This window comes from Harmonia axyridis, chromosome 3 (assembly GCF_914767665.1).
Source record: "Harmonia axyridis chromosome 3, icHarAxyr1.1, whole genome shotgun sequence".
Taxonomy (NCBI): domain Eukaryota; kingdom Metazoa; phylum Arthropoda; class Insecta; order Coleoptera; family Coccinellidae; genus Harmonia; species Harmonia axyridis.
Genome location: NC_059503.1, coordinates 58848572 through 58862460, shown reverse-complemented (window position 1 = coordinate 58862460; position 13889 = coordinate 58848572). Strand labels below are relative to the sequence as shown.

Genomic DNA, 13889 nt, shown 5'->3' with positions numbered 1-13889 from the left:
TTTTCCTTTAGATCATTCTATATTTTGTATAAACCAAATATTAAAAGGATGTCTTCATCAAAACTTCATATCATGAGTACAATCCATAACTTTCTTCATGTCGGAACAATCTGAAACTTCCACTCCTTTCAAGCACTCTAACGCTGCATCCATTTTATCTGCAGGTACGTGTTTTGTCAGTTTCGGATCTTTTTTGAATTCCTCAATAAGAATTTTTCCTCCTGATAATATGCCCTCCTTCTCCATAGTGCATTTGACAGTGCACATCATCTCATTGGAAGGTGGTCCAACTGGTCTTTCTCCTCTTTTGAAACCATCCATTTTCAAACCATTTTCCTCCGCGCATTCCTTGAACATGGCGAAGTGTTTTTCATGCTGGAATGAAATAGATTAATGATTAAAATATTATAATACCAAGGCCGTTTTTTTTTGGAAAATGGTCTTGTTTTTATGTCTTCCGTGTTGAGCAGATGTTATTTGCTGAGATTTTGGATTTTATAGCTTTCTGTTCAACTCTCTTCCATTGTAGACCTTTAGCACCTACTTTCTTCTATCAAAACAAATGCATGTCTTCCAACTAACTGGAAATGACAGCTGAAAGAACAGAATCGAATTTGGGGACGGATTCATCATCACATTATTGTTTGAGACCATTACCGGCCCAAAATTCGAAAATTATAGATTATACATCATGATTGAATGATGAGCATAATATATTTAGGGAAAAAGCGCTCAAAAATGTTGAGCTGGATATATAATAACTGACAAAGAAACTGCAATACCCAGAAGGAGCTGTTTAAATTTAAATTTTTTTTTTTTTTTTGGAAAATCATAGTTAGTATAGCAAGGAGTAAATGATTGAAATTTGGAGAAAAAAACGAAGGGTTAAAATTTTTTCAATAGAATTGTTAATAATGTGTTTGTCTACCGCCATTATCTATATACCTCCCAACACGTCTCGGAATTGATGCAATAAGATGGTCAATTTCTTCTCGAGGAATACTAAGTATCCCAAGCTACCTGTACCTACTTCATGTCTCAGAGCCGCCAAATTTCCAAGTCTTCTACCCATGATGTTCCAAGCCTTCTACCCAACATGTTCTATGAGCGAAAGATCGGGGGATCTGATGAGCCATGGCAAAAGATTCACATGGGTCGCTTCGAAAAAGTTTAAACTAACTCTGGCAACATGAGATAGGGCATTATCTTGCTGAAATATTGGTTTCTCGAGCCGGTTAAGGTGAAGGAGAACATATAGCTCCACAATTTCTTGGAGATAACGCACCGCAGTCATGTTACCTCGAATAAAGACTAAATGTGACCTACTTGCATATGTGCATGTGCAATAGCAAACCATACCATAACGCCTACTGTCCGGTTTACATGACGCTCAACATCAAACTGAAGTTCACATCTTTCTCCCCGACGTTGTCTAACCCTTCTTCGGCGATCATGTGCACCCAAAGATAATCGAGATCCATTAGAAAAGACCACCTGTGCCATTCTACATTACAATGTTGGCGTTCTCTGCACCACTGAAATCGTTGCCGGCGATGCTCAACCGTCTGAGGTAACACAAGATGGGGTCGATAATGCTGCAGTCCAAAAGAGCTTATCCGGCGGTAAACCGTTCGGGCAGTTACAAGATGGCCTTGTTCTCCTAACCACTAATCAGCCAAAGATCAAGTTGTCGCAAACCGGTCTCTATAATGGCCTTAATTCTTAGACGTCGATATTGAACTTCATTTGTGCCCCTTCGATATTCGGTGCCTACTCTTCTTCGTTTTGGGCATTGTCAAACCACGCTTGACACCATCTCATAACAGCAGTTGTATTTCTACGTCTATGTACGGTAAGCGATTTCTCGAAATGACAACCCAGCCTTCCGTAGATCAATAATTCGACCTCTTTCAAATCCACTTAGCTGGCCATAAATTCCGCGTACACGTGCTCTAGGCATTTTAACAACAACTAAACATCGACTTTGAATCTGATCGAATAGCTGGTTTGTTGTAAAATTTAAATAACTTGCAAAAAACGACTACAATATTTGAGTAACAAAAATTGTTCACATGAAGAATTCTTCATGATTTTTTTCTCCAAATTCAATTATTTACTCCTTGTAATACTTTCTATGTTTTACAAAAAAAAACAGCTCCTTCTGGGTGTTGGAGTTTCTTTGTCGGTTAGTATATATATCCGAATTGGATTAGTCAAGAAAATGTGCCATTTAGCTCCCATACCCTCAACACCCTAACTATTTCACACACTATACATTTATACATAAGAAATACTTAATGCCCAACTGTTTTTTTTTATTTTCGAATTTTTCCCAAACTAAAACGTAAAACTGTAAAAGTTCAAAATTTATTTTCCTCAAACGATAAATTTTTATTACTGATAGGCGGTAGCTGATAAAGTCCCCCCCGAAAAGAACACAAAATTTAAAAAGCTTATAACTCACATCGTCATCTGCATGTAAGGCGACAATAAGGGCAACAAAAACAGAGAGAACTTTGAGAGAAGTCATTTTGGATTAACTGTCTGGGAAAACTGTATCCACATTTATACATTTCGAATTGGAATCAGACAAGGTTAGAATGAATTGTCACCTCCATAGAAATTATTTAATTTTCAATTTCAGTGTTACCTAATCACATTTCCTTCATTTTAATGTATCATTATTAGATCCATGTTATTGTGGTTATTCAGTCAGAATTTAACCATTGGAACATAATATACGAAAGAATATAACACCCATCATTAAATGGTCTTTAACGTTAGATTTGGACGAAGAAATTGCGCCAATTTGTACCAAAAAATGAGCACAGTTTATCTATTCGAAATGGCAATAACTTAAACATTATAGGTTGATGCATAACAATTTTTCGTGTTGAAATTTTTTGCTAGTCATGATTTTGATTTTTTACTTGGAATTTTGTAACGTGATATGACAAAGTTCAAATGAAATGAAATGAAATGTTCGTTACAAATGAGAGGCCATGTGAATTATTGAAATATTGAATATCGACAGATTTCTTGCTTTTATAAACCACCAAAATAAAAATGAGGAAAGTTCTGACATGAAGTCGAGAGCTTTTGCACTCTCCTCCAGTCATAGATTCTCCATGTTACGTGTAAAATAAAAAAAATTATTTTTAATATGTATATATGTATTTGAGAATTTCTGGAACAAAAGGTGACAAGCTAGCTCACTTCTTCTTGAGCATGGAAAAATTGAATTATTTAGGGGCGACATATAATTTGAATATTTGATCACCTATTTTTAAAATTTGCCAAATTTCGTCAAAAAAACTAATACTAACTAATAATAATAATAATAATAATAATAATTAATAAAATAATTATTCTAAATATAGAATTTACATTCAATATACAGTGATACAAATATCACAGCTCTCCTGTTAGTTCAGTCAATATGTGTTTTTCATAGTTATATTTTTGGGTAGTTTTGATTTCTCCGATTTTTTTATATGATTTTTGGATCCGAATCTGAGGCTTGCCATCTAAATTTCTTGACATTTCGTTAAATTGAAAAAAATTCCAAAAAAAATGGTACCTATCAACTTTTTTTTTTGGCGTTTTTTGCTTTTACCTCGAAAACTATAAATTTTTCGTGTATGATCTTCTCGTATAAAAACAAAGAAAATAAAATTTCCTAGAAATGTTTTTCATTTTATTTCTTTTCATTGTTCGATGAACCGTTTGGACTCAAACGATAGTTTCTTGTAAATTGAAATTTGTAGAAAATTTTACATAGGTACTTGGTTTTTGCATAGGAAGTTAATTTACGAAATTTGATATTTTCCAAGTTATATGCAAAAAACTGCCAAAAAATGATATTTTTACCTCTTTTTGCATTTTTTCCATGGTTCCGTCGCGAAATTTGGGGGGCAAATTATGATTCGAATTCAGCACCTCAGAAAACAAATGAAATACAAGAAATCAAAACTATCCCAAAACTTTTCCGAGAGAGTACTTTGTGAGCAGAATTTGACTGGACTATGAGGGGTACCTGCTTATCTATAATCTAGATAGGGTCTGGGTTGCCGACAGACATTTTGGCGCCCTGGCAAAATGAAATTTCGCTGCCCTGCTTTGTCTAATTTATCTGCATTTTCTTTGAAGGAGCCTATTTTATTCCCTTAGGCATCATTTCAATTTCTTATGATATCGTATTTTTCAACTTAAAACCAATCAATGTCAATAATATCAATGGACGTTTTGTCAATTTCATAAAAAACGTCCTGCATTGTTCAAAGGTACGATGTTCTATAAGTCTATAGTAAAAAGACGATGTAGTTCTTGAAATTGCATTTTATATTTTGATACCTATTTGTATTTTCATAACTTAAGTTATGTTATAGTTAGCTCTCGGTAATTTCATTATTATTTTCACTAAGAAAACATTTTTGTGTCAAAAAATATGTCTTGTTTTATTAACTGACTGCGTCCCTAAAATTTTTCACCAGCAAAATTGTTCGCCATGGACAGGAACAGATGGTAACTACTTGGTGCCAAGTCCGGACAATACGGTGGATGCATAAGAACCTCTTAACCAATCTCCAGGAGCTTCTAGAGAGTTATTATCCATGTGTGTAGCCTGGCGTTGTCCTGATGAAACACAATTCCTTTTCTATTAGCCAAAGCTGACCGCTCTTGAGTAATTGCTTCCTTCAAAAAGTTCAATTAATGGCAGTACAGTTTCGAGTTATCAGTTCTGCCATAGGGGAGTGGCTCAAAGTAGATAATTTCTTGTCAATCCCACCAAACACACAGCAAAACTTTCAGGCTGTCAATCCTAGCTTGGCCATGGTTTCCGCTGGTTGACCGCGTTTCTCCTACGTCCGTTTTTGCTTGACGTTGTCGTAAGTGATCCAATTTTTATCACAATTCACCAACTGCTTCAAAAATTAGTCGATTTTATTGCGATTCGCAGATGGAAATTCGGCCCATGAGGTTTTTTTTTTGCGTTTACTGATTTGGTACCCATACATCGAGCTTCTTCTTGAGACTAACCTTATGCAAATGGTTTAGCCAGAGGAAATAAGGTGACTCTACTATGGGTACCAGGGCACTGTGGGGTTGAAGGAAATGAAAGAGTGGATGAACTTGCAAAAAGTGCATCAAGGTTAAGACCTGGTGGACCTGAGCCTTTCTGTGGGATAGGAAAAGACCAATATAAAGCTGCGGTCCAGCTGCGGGAGTTGAACAGTAGGACAATCCACTGGACTTACACTCCTAGACTTGTTCAGGCAAAGAAATTCGTGAAGATTTCACCTACCTACGCCAAAAAGCTCCTGAAGCTGTCGCGAGCCGAGCTTCGGGTGATGGTGGGACTGCTGACGGGGCACTTTCGGTACAAACATCATTTGTACCGAAAGGGAAAGTCAGCAGACGAGATTTGCAGGCTCTGTGGATCGGAAGCAGAAACAGCCAAACACTTGATATGTAAGTGTCCGGAGCTGGCTGACCTAAGAACCATTTACATGGGTAAGCCGGTCCTGGATACCAGAGAGGTAACGGCCAAGGCCCCTAAGGAGGTTGTCAATTTTATTAACGTCGTTGACGACCTCCCTGGGGTTCTATGAATGAGTAGGGTAGTGAACAAAAGATCTGCATGGTCGCAGTTCCCGTAAGGATTACCAAACCAAATAATAATAAATAAAAATATGCAAATGGTTCCAACCGGTGTTTGTGTAATATTTACTTGTTGGACAATCGAAACAGTGCTTACATGAAGGTCGGACCCGACAATGTCCATGATTTTATAGACATTTTTTACATTGGCCTTCCAGCGCGTGGTGCATCTTCGTCATAAAAATTACCGGAATTGACGTAACCAAAATAGCGCGAGATTGGCTGGTATAGCATCAGGATCATAAATAGGTACTATTTACATTTTCCGTCGTCTGGCTCGCATTTTCGTCTTTATCAAAGAAAACCTGTCTATTTTCTCTTTGCTAGTGTCCATCTTTGACGGGCGCTCAAACTAAAGTCAACTAATCACAAAACTATCAGGACATTTTTTGTAGTACTAAATCACATCTTTCTAACATCATGTAGTAGATCTCTATCGAACTGATACAACGCGAAATACAGACAACTTAAGTCATCTATTGGAAAAATAACGTTTTTTTTTACTACACCTAATACATAGGTATAAAAATGTTGAATATTTTGTTCTTGAATATCTCTCTCTCTCTCTTCGTCAGCCTTCCCTTATCCACTCCTGGATGTAGGCCTCTTTCATGCTGTCCTGTCCTGAGCTATCTGAAACCATCTATTTCCTCCATATCGTTTTATATCATCAAGCCATCCCCTCTGTGGTCTACCTACACTGCGTTTCGTCGTTCTTGGTCGCCAGTATGTGTTACTTTGTATGTCCATCTCGATTTGTCTTGTCGAGTCACGTGTCCTGTTCTTGAATATATCAATGTTTTTCTATCAACCACTGAAATTAAATTTGAAGGAAACAAAGTTTTCATAGCTATCAGGTCATGTTTTCAAGGTCAAAAGTGTTCGATCTACAAGCATTCTGCTAGTAGACACTTTGAATTGGTAGAAAAAAGCAGTACGATGCATTCTGAAGAACTTTGGTTTCATATCGGTCTCTTTGTCTCTATCTGTCAATCCCAATTGAGTGCCTAACTATATGCAATTCTTAGCTGAACTTGAAAAAACTTTGCCTAGATAAAGTATTCGATGATAACAGGGAAAAAAAGGAAAAAAAATACAAATAGATAGAGAATGTAGCTTTGCCGGCATGAAATATAATTTTTAATTTTTTGGAGGGATAGGTATTGGAATATAACAATAATTGTAAGCATTAATATTTCTAATAATAGATACACCAATTGACTCGACGATACATTCAGATGTGCTCATATGAGGATTTAATGATTCACACATGCCATAATTATGAACATCCTCAAATATTATGATATACATAAGAGACCATCAGGACAGGAACTTCATGACATAATATACATATACATATCGTTAGGTATTCATATACCTTAGTATTTTTTATATATAACAAATTGGAAAATATGAATACTGATTATTTTATTATTCTTCCCTTATTTTTTCACGAAGTATTTGCCCAAGTAAGTTATCCACCACTTCTTTAGTTAAGATTAATACCATGCCTCGATTTATTGTATGCAATTCTAAATAAGAACTATGTATAATAAGTAAATTATATTATCTGATTTATTGAGTAATTTTCACCTCAATTTCCATCTGAAACTATAATTATATTTTTTCAGGTAACATCATATCTACCTCAAGAATGCACTTTAGAATCCCATAAAGCAGCTCGTTCATGTTTTTATGAAACTAAAGTCGACCTGGAAGATATTATTCATATGAAATTTTTGATTTTCACAGAAGACGATTACACCGACAACTTTTTGTGTTTTCTGAAGTGTTATTTTAGAGAAAATAATATTATCAACTATGATGGTAAACTCAACAAAACCAATCCAATTCAAGATAATTGTTTTTTTACGAGTTATGTTTTTAATGAAAAAAATTTATCTGAATGCTTGGATAAAATTGAGGAGATTGAATTTTGCTTGAATATTACTCGTCTGATATGGTGTCTTACTAGCTCTCGAATATATTGAAGACATGTTCATCAACATTGCAATTATTAAAACCACAAAAGCAAATATGTAGTTTGAATTTATTGTTTATTGAAATCTAACCATTCTATTTTTGGATTCATGTGTGTAATCTTTCCATAATCTATTCTCTGAACTCTAGTTAAATTCACCAATCTAGTCAAAAAGGAAAAAGTTGATGATGATTCAATATCAAGATGTGAATAATAATCTTCTTGATATAGCGGATTAGAGATTTTCTTTGGAATCATATGAAGAAGAAATATAGGACGCAAAATCTTTCAATTTTTCATAGATATTTTTTTAATTGTTTTTTATTTCTTCTAATCAATGATGGGGTTATGTCCCCAATATCCTCACCTTCCTTGTTACGCCTATGAAGTGGTTCGCTAAACCTAATGATCTCATGTGGTTAGCTGAACTAACGACTCTAGCTGTTTTTTATACATTTCCACACACGATTATGTGTACAGCATTGAAGACTATCTTTAAATTTTAGGAGTTGATGAAAAATATTATATATCATATTCTACTACTTGGATGGAAATTTAAATATCTAAAATACAGATTCGAAGAGATAGGTATGAACTTTTTTTTATTATCAATACTTTTTTCGATTTAAATGACGAATTGTTTCGTATTCAAATGGAGTAATCTGATTTTACCCATTACCAAGTTTGTTTATAGATGGCTCTGCTCACCATTGAATCGCGAATTGTTCTGTGGTTATAGTTCAGTGGCTTTTATGATTTCAAAGGAAAATTAGTCTTTGGTGAACCCCAAAAAATGAACACAGATTAATGAATAAATACAAAATGTACATAGAGCCTAGAGCTGGATGCAAATTCCTCTTGTATCTCTGTGATGCAAATGTCAAAGTTTGAGGTTATGAAAACGCCTCTAATCATATTTTAATAATTACATCTAATTCATAATCACTATTCAAGTCAAGAACAAACAAAGATAAAATGGTATTATACAGTCAATTGTTTTTATCTCCATATTTAATCTGAAATTTTCAGTTGGTCTTAGTGTTAGGTGATCTTCATATTCCACACAGATGTAACAGTTTACCTTTCAAATTCAAAAAATTGTTGGCTCCTGGAAGAATTCAGCATATACTATGCACTGGCAATTTATGTACTAAGGAATCCTATGATTATTTGAAAACTCTGGCTAGTGATGTTCATATTGTAAGAGGCGATTTTGATGATGTAAGCTACATGTTACCTAAATTCTTATTCGAATTTTTGACCCTTCTTATGTACTCTAGAATTTAAATTATCCCGAACAAAAAGTAGTCGCAGTTGGGCAGTTTCGAATAGGGCTCACACATGGACATCAGGTTGTACCTTGGGGTGATCCAGAATCTCTAGCGGTCATGCAGAGACAATTGGATGTAGATATTTTGATATCAGGTCATACACACAAATTCGAAGCTTATGAACATGAGAATAAGTTTTATATTAATCCAGGATCAGCGACAGGAGCATATAATGCTTTAGACAAGTATGTTATATTATTCAAAATCCATAGTATTAATGAATATTAATTTTAATAATATGAATGATGGTTTATCCATTCATTTTTTAGATTCGCAATAACAAAGCCCCTGATTTATCTATTCATTTCTTTCAGCAATATCACTCCTTCTTTTGTTTTGATGGATATTCAAAACACAACTGTGGTCACCTACGTTTACCAACTTGTTGGCGATGATGTGAAAGTTGAGAGAATCGAATATAAAAAGATTTAAGATTTTATTTTCCATATTTTTTATAATAATAGGTTATAAGGAGTTAAACTCTCAACTTATGTGAATTTTATATGTATATTGTTATTTTAGAAAAAATCGTTAAAGTAATTGAGTTAAATCGAATTATATTTTTAAGAGAGATATATTCCTGCATACTGTATATATTTAAAGAGGAATTGAAAGTTGCATTTATTGTATCATACTTTAAGTTTATATGAATGTGTGAAAAATTGTAATTTAAAAGCCACCTAAATTATAGCGGTAAAAACTTTCAATTTTTATTATTACGAATTACATTATTTTCTTGGGATATTTTAAGATCTAGATACGTTTTGAGTATAGACGAGTGGAAATACTTTCATCAACTTATACTCTTACATTTTTCATCAACTTATACTATTACATATTATTTTTAATGAACTATTGATGATGTAAGTCAATTTTCATTCCTTCTAACATGTTATGTTAAGATCCTGAAAACAATATCTCATAGTGCGAATGGGTTCCTAGAACTTGTCACTATAAAAATTGAAATTAAATTAACCTCAATCATCCATTGATGCCTTAATTCTTAATTGTAAATAATATTTTCAAATATGGGGGAAAGACTTTAGAACAATGATACATTTTGACATACATTGAATAAATAATTTTCCTCATAGAACACATATGTATATCAAAGAGGCTCATGTCAAAATTCTGCCAGAATGTTTCTGTAACACTCCATACATTCCAGCACAACCTACTAACGTTTTCCAAATGAACTGAAAGAAATATTTTTTGAGAATATAATATAAAAATGGGGAAAACACTGATGTGTAGTTAGGAGCTTCTGGGTGCTCTTAATCTAATTCATGTGCATTTTCCATAGACGTATCAAAAGAGACCTGATTGTTTACATTTGAAAGTGAGGCCAACATTCACTAGTCCACTATTTGTACTGGCCGACTGTAATCTGGTCTATTTCACTAGGGGAAAGCACTGTTGCCAGATTTATCATTTGGGCAGATGTTTCGGTTCAAAACTTCGTCCGCAGTTCATGTCTATGCGTTCTTAAACTTACTCCGAGTAAGCTGTGATTACTCAAAAGCGTTCACAAACGTACTATTCCTTCCTCCGTGTATGCTCTTCGAGTATCACGGCTTACTCGGAGTAAATTTAAGAACGCAACCCTTGAATGATTCGGCGTCTGGGGAAGTGCGGCAACACTGTTCTTATTTTATGAAGGCAAATTTTCAAGATGGCAGGTTTCTTTCACGTGGTCTGTCATATTGGTTGCATCGTTGCCAGCTCGAATCCTGAGATATTTAAGGAGATTTAAGGAAATAAATTTGTGTGCTCTAATATTTATTTCGTGATTTGAGCGTTTTAGGCTGAATTTAGTTGAATATATATTTAAATATGATTCGTCAGTGTGAAATTTGTAAGAAAAGTAACATTTCCCATCCGGATTTATCTTTTCATAAGTAAGTAAAAAAATGTCATATATTCCAGTGACGTAGGTAGATAAAATTATGTAGAATTAGAATAATGTGATTGAATATTCATTTCAGATTTCCATCTGATACCGAAAAGAGAGGAATTTGGGCTTCGCTCCTTGGATTTGAAAGCGTTAATTTCACTAAGAAGTTGGTATTTATTTGTTCGAACCATTTCAATCCAGACGATATTGAAATAAGGCCAAATGGAAAATTCCTCAAGCCAGATGTTGTCCCATTACCTTATCATACAACATTCGAGATTTCAAATGAAAGGTAATATGATTTAAAAAAAAATATTCCTCTGCTAATACTGAGATTACATCTACACAATATGTTTTGTTGTTTGATGTTGATAATTTGTTGTATTGCTCTATCTCAAAAGAATATATATATATATATATATATATATATATATATATATATATATATATATATATATATATAATTTATTGTGATAATAATATAATATAAATAGTAACTATTTTAAACATACTTGATCTTATAATGGTGTTACTGAGTCTTTATATTCATTCTACTATTAGTATCGATATATATTATTTTTAATGTTTCGGAAATATTTTTCAGTTCAGACACAGTATCCGAACAAGAAGATAGTCGTATCAGCCCAACTACAGAGACAATGTGAGTTCTTGAGACAAAAAATAAAATTTTTTTGCTTCCACATCTTAACCATTTAACCTCAAACAATTGCTTTGATCAATTGCTTCTGGATAATTTTTTATTTACTTGCTATTTTTAGGTTGTTTGGAGTGGCAAGTAACCAGTTTGATGTTGAAGCTCTGTCTAAAAGCTCATCATCATCTTCAGCAACTCTTACTGCTTCATCTTCAGTTACTCTTACAGCCTCAGAGTGTGAAAACGAACTTTCTAAGACAATTTTTGTTGAACCATCATCCCAAAATGTTCCAAGAAAAAAAAGGTAGGTATTTCAGGAAGCTTCATGATTAAAAAAAAATTCCACAATGTTATTTGATAATATGAATCATCTCATCATATGCATATTGAAGTATAAGAGTTGACTAAATTTTATTCATTACAGAAAGAGGAGCTATTTTGGCGATTTGTCAAGCAGTGATTTCTCGACATCAGAGAAGCGAAGGAAAAGTTTTCACGGTATAAAGAAAATTGTCAGAAAACAAAAAGTGAGAATACATTCTCTTCAAAATAAGGTCCGTCGTCAAAGGCTTCGAATAACATCATTGAAAAGTTTGGTGTCATTTTTGAATGAAAAGTTTCGTTTATCAGAGGAATCAGAACACACATTATTGGTAAGCAATTATAAAAAAAAGTCTTTCAACTAACCAACCTAATATTTTAACATTACTATTGAAATTTTCTTCACAATAACCTTTTCTGCAATATAGATAAAAAATATTGATAGTTTTAAAGTTTTTGACATAGAATTTATAGTGGAACATTTGTTTCATTTCATTGAGGCTGTTTCTATCAATTTGAATATATATATATATATATATAGGTACTAATATCTGTATAAAACTACGACTTTCGGTTTGACCGTGTGAGTAACTAAGAAGCACGGAACACAGGCATGTAACCTAAAAGAACCAATCTGTGTCTGTGGATGTGCTTGAAATACCTTAATATTCAATTGCTTCTGCATTATTTTTTATTTACTTGCTATTTTAGGTTGTTTGAATTGGCATGTAACCTGAATGATGTCAGAGCTCTGTCTAAAAGTTCATCATCTCCAGCAACTCTTACTGCTTCATCTTCAGGTACCCTCACTGCCTCATAGTTTGAAAACGAACTTTACAAATTAACTTTTGTTGAATCACCATACCAAGATAGAGGAGGTAGGTATTTAAAGAAGCTTTTGAATTCAAAGAAAATTTCCAGAATATTATTCGATAATATGAATCATATGCATATTGAAGAATCAGAATTGACTTCATTTTATTCATTACAGAAAGAGGTGCTATTTTAGCGATATGTCAAGCAGTGATTTCTTGATACCAGAGAAGTGACTCAGATACTTTACCAGAACCAATAAAAGTATTAGATTTTATGTTAGTCTGCATTAATGGTTCATGGAAGATGCCTGTTGGATACTTCTTATTGAATGGATTATCTGCAGTGGAAAAATTAAAATTATTGAAAAAAATTCATCAATGAGAGTGGAATCACAGTTACATCAATTACATTCGATGGCACTGTAACAAATTTTTCAATGGCAGAGAAGTTGGGCGCAGATTACAGTAATCATTCTGATCTGAAAACTAGCTTCATAGATCCCATCACAAAAAATGAGATTTTCGTTTTTTAGATACCTGTCATATGATCAAACTTGTTCGGAATTGTTTTGCTTTACAAATTTGTCTGGAGGATGGCAGTCAGTGAAAGATCCAGTGTAATTTTGTGGAGAGATTAGTAGACGTCCTCAATAGAGAGCCTATATTTTTGAATTTGGTGACTTGGTATATGTTGAAAATAGTTACAAAATCAATAGGAAAACATTAGAAGAACTCAGAATCGGTCCTGTCCGGATTTTAAAGAAAATTTCTTATTCAATTTTTGAAATAGAATATGGTCACAAGAAAAAAGAATCAAAAATTTTTATATATTGAGTAAGTTGGGTACATATGTTTCATTATGATGCATTGATTATTCAAATATCATTTCAAAAGTATTGTAAGAAGTTTTTAGTTTGTTCATTTTTGATTGGCTATCTATTCTTGATTCTGGTTATAGGTTAGTGTAATGTTATGATTTTGTACTCATTGAATGAAAACTTGTTATACTGAAACATTAATCGAGAAAAGTCAATAGAACAAAACAATATCAGAATTATATGTAGGTATATTAAAATTTAACTCTGTTTTAGTTCAAAATAACAACTAGCTGTGAATTGTTTTTTTTTTGTCAGGTGTTAAGGAATGAAATCTTGTCAAAAACTGTAGGCCCCGATACCATAATATGTAATTGATTGTTTCTTGAAAAAATAAATCATTTGTTTGGGAGCTG

At 33.3% G+C, this 13889-nt stretch overlaps 3 protein-coding genes across 3 annotated transcripts; 2 read left to right on the top strand and 1 right to left on the bottom strand.

Annotated features, from left to right (window-relative positions):
* LOC123675538 lies at positions 1-2583 on the bottom strand. The gene is made up of 2 exons (XM_045610904.1): positions 2465-2583; positions 1-375 (listed from the first exon to the last, which is right to left on the bottom strand). Exons 1-2 carry the CDS (start codon positions 2528-2530, stop codon positions 58-60), a joined length of 384 nt encoding a protein of 127 aa, XP_045466860.1. The 5' UTR covers positions 2531-2583; the 3' UTR covers positions 1-57.
* Positions 2584-8462: 5879 nt separating this feature from the next.
* On the top strand, positions 8463-9676 carry LOC123675537 (vacuolar protein sorting-associated protein 29). Its single transcript, XM_045610903.1, has 4 exons — positions 8463-8620; positions 8672-8863; positions 8923-9158; positions 9288-9676. The coding sequence occupies exons 1-4, from the start codon at positions 8618-8620 to the stop codon at positions 9403-9405; spliced, it is 549 nt and encodes a 182-aa protein (XP_045466859.1). The 5' UTR covers positions 8463-8617; the 3' UTR covers positions 9406-9676.
* Positions 9677-10495: 819 nt separating this feature from the next.
* LOC123675536 lies at positions 10496-13012 on the top strand. The gene is made up of 7 exons (XM_045610902.1): positions 10496-10871; positions 10959-11159; positions 11472-11528; positions 11647-11826; positions 11947-12175; positions 12555-12721; positions 12835-13012. Exons 1-6 carry the CDS (start codon positions 10807-10809, stop codon positions 12561-12563), a joined length of 741 nt encoding a protein of 246 aa, XP_045466858.1. The 5' UTR covers positions 10496-10806; the 3' UTR covers positions 12564-12721; positions 12835-13012.
* Positions 13013-13889: the final 877 nt, after the last annotated feature.

Excerpts from the sequence above, each read along its gene's own strand:
- LOC123675538 (XM_045610904.1), bottom strand. The coding sequence starts at position 2,530 with ATGACTTCTCTCAAAGTTCTCTCTGTTTTTGTTGCCCTTATTGTCGCC. Across the intron at positions 376-2,464 it reads CCTTACATGCAGATGACGAT|CATGAAAAACACTTCGCCAT; the intron begins GTGAGTTATAAG and ends ATTTCATTCCAG.
- LOC123675537 (XM_045610903.1), top strand. Across the intron at positions 8,864-8,922 it reads TAAGAGGCGATTTTGATGAT|AATTTAAATTATCCCGAACA; the intron begins GTAAGCTACATG and ends TATGTACTCTAG. Across the intron at positions 9,159-9,287 it reads GCATATAATGCTTTAGACAA|CAATATCACTCCTTCTTTTG; the intron begins GTATGTTATATT and ends CATTTCTTTCAG.
- LOC123675536 (XM_045610902.1), top strand. The coding sequence starts at position 10,807 with ATGATTCGTCAGTGTGAAATTTGTAAGAAAAGTAACATTTCCCATCCG. Across the intron at positions 11,160-11,471 it reads TTCGAGATTTCAAATGAAAG|TTCAGACACAGTATCCGAAC; the intron begins GTAATATGATTT and ends AATATTTTTCAG. Across the intron at positions 11,529-11,646 it reads AGCCCAACTACAGAGACAAT|GTTGTTTGGAGTGGCAAGTA; the intron begins GTGAGTTCTTGA and ends TGCTATTTTTAG.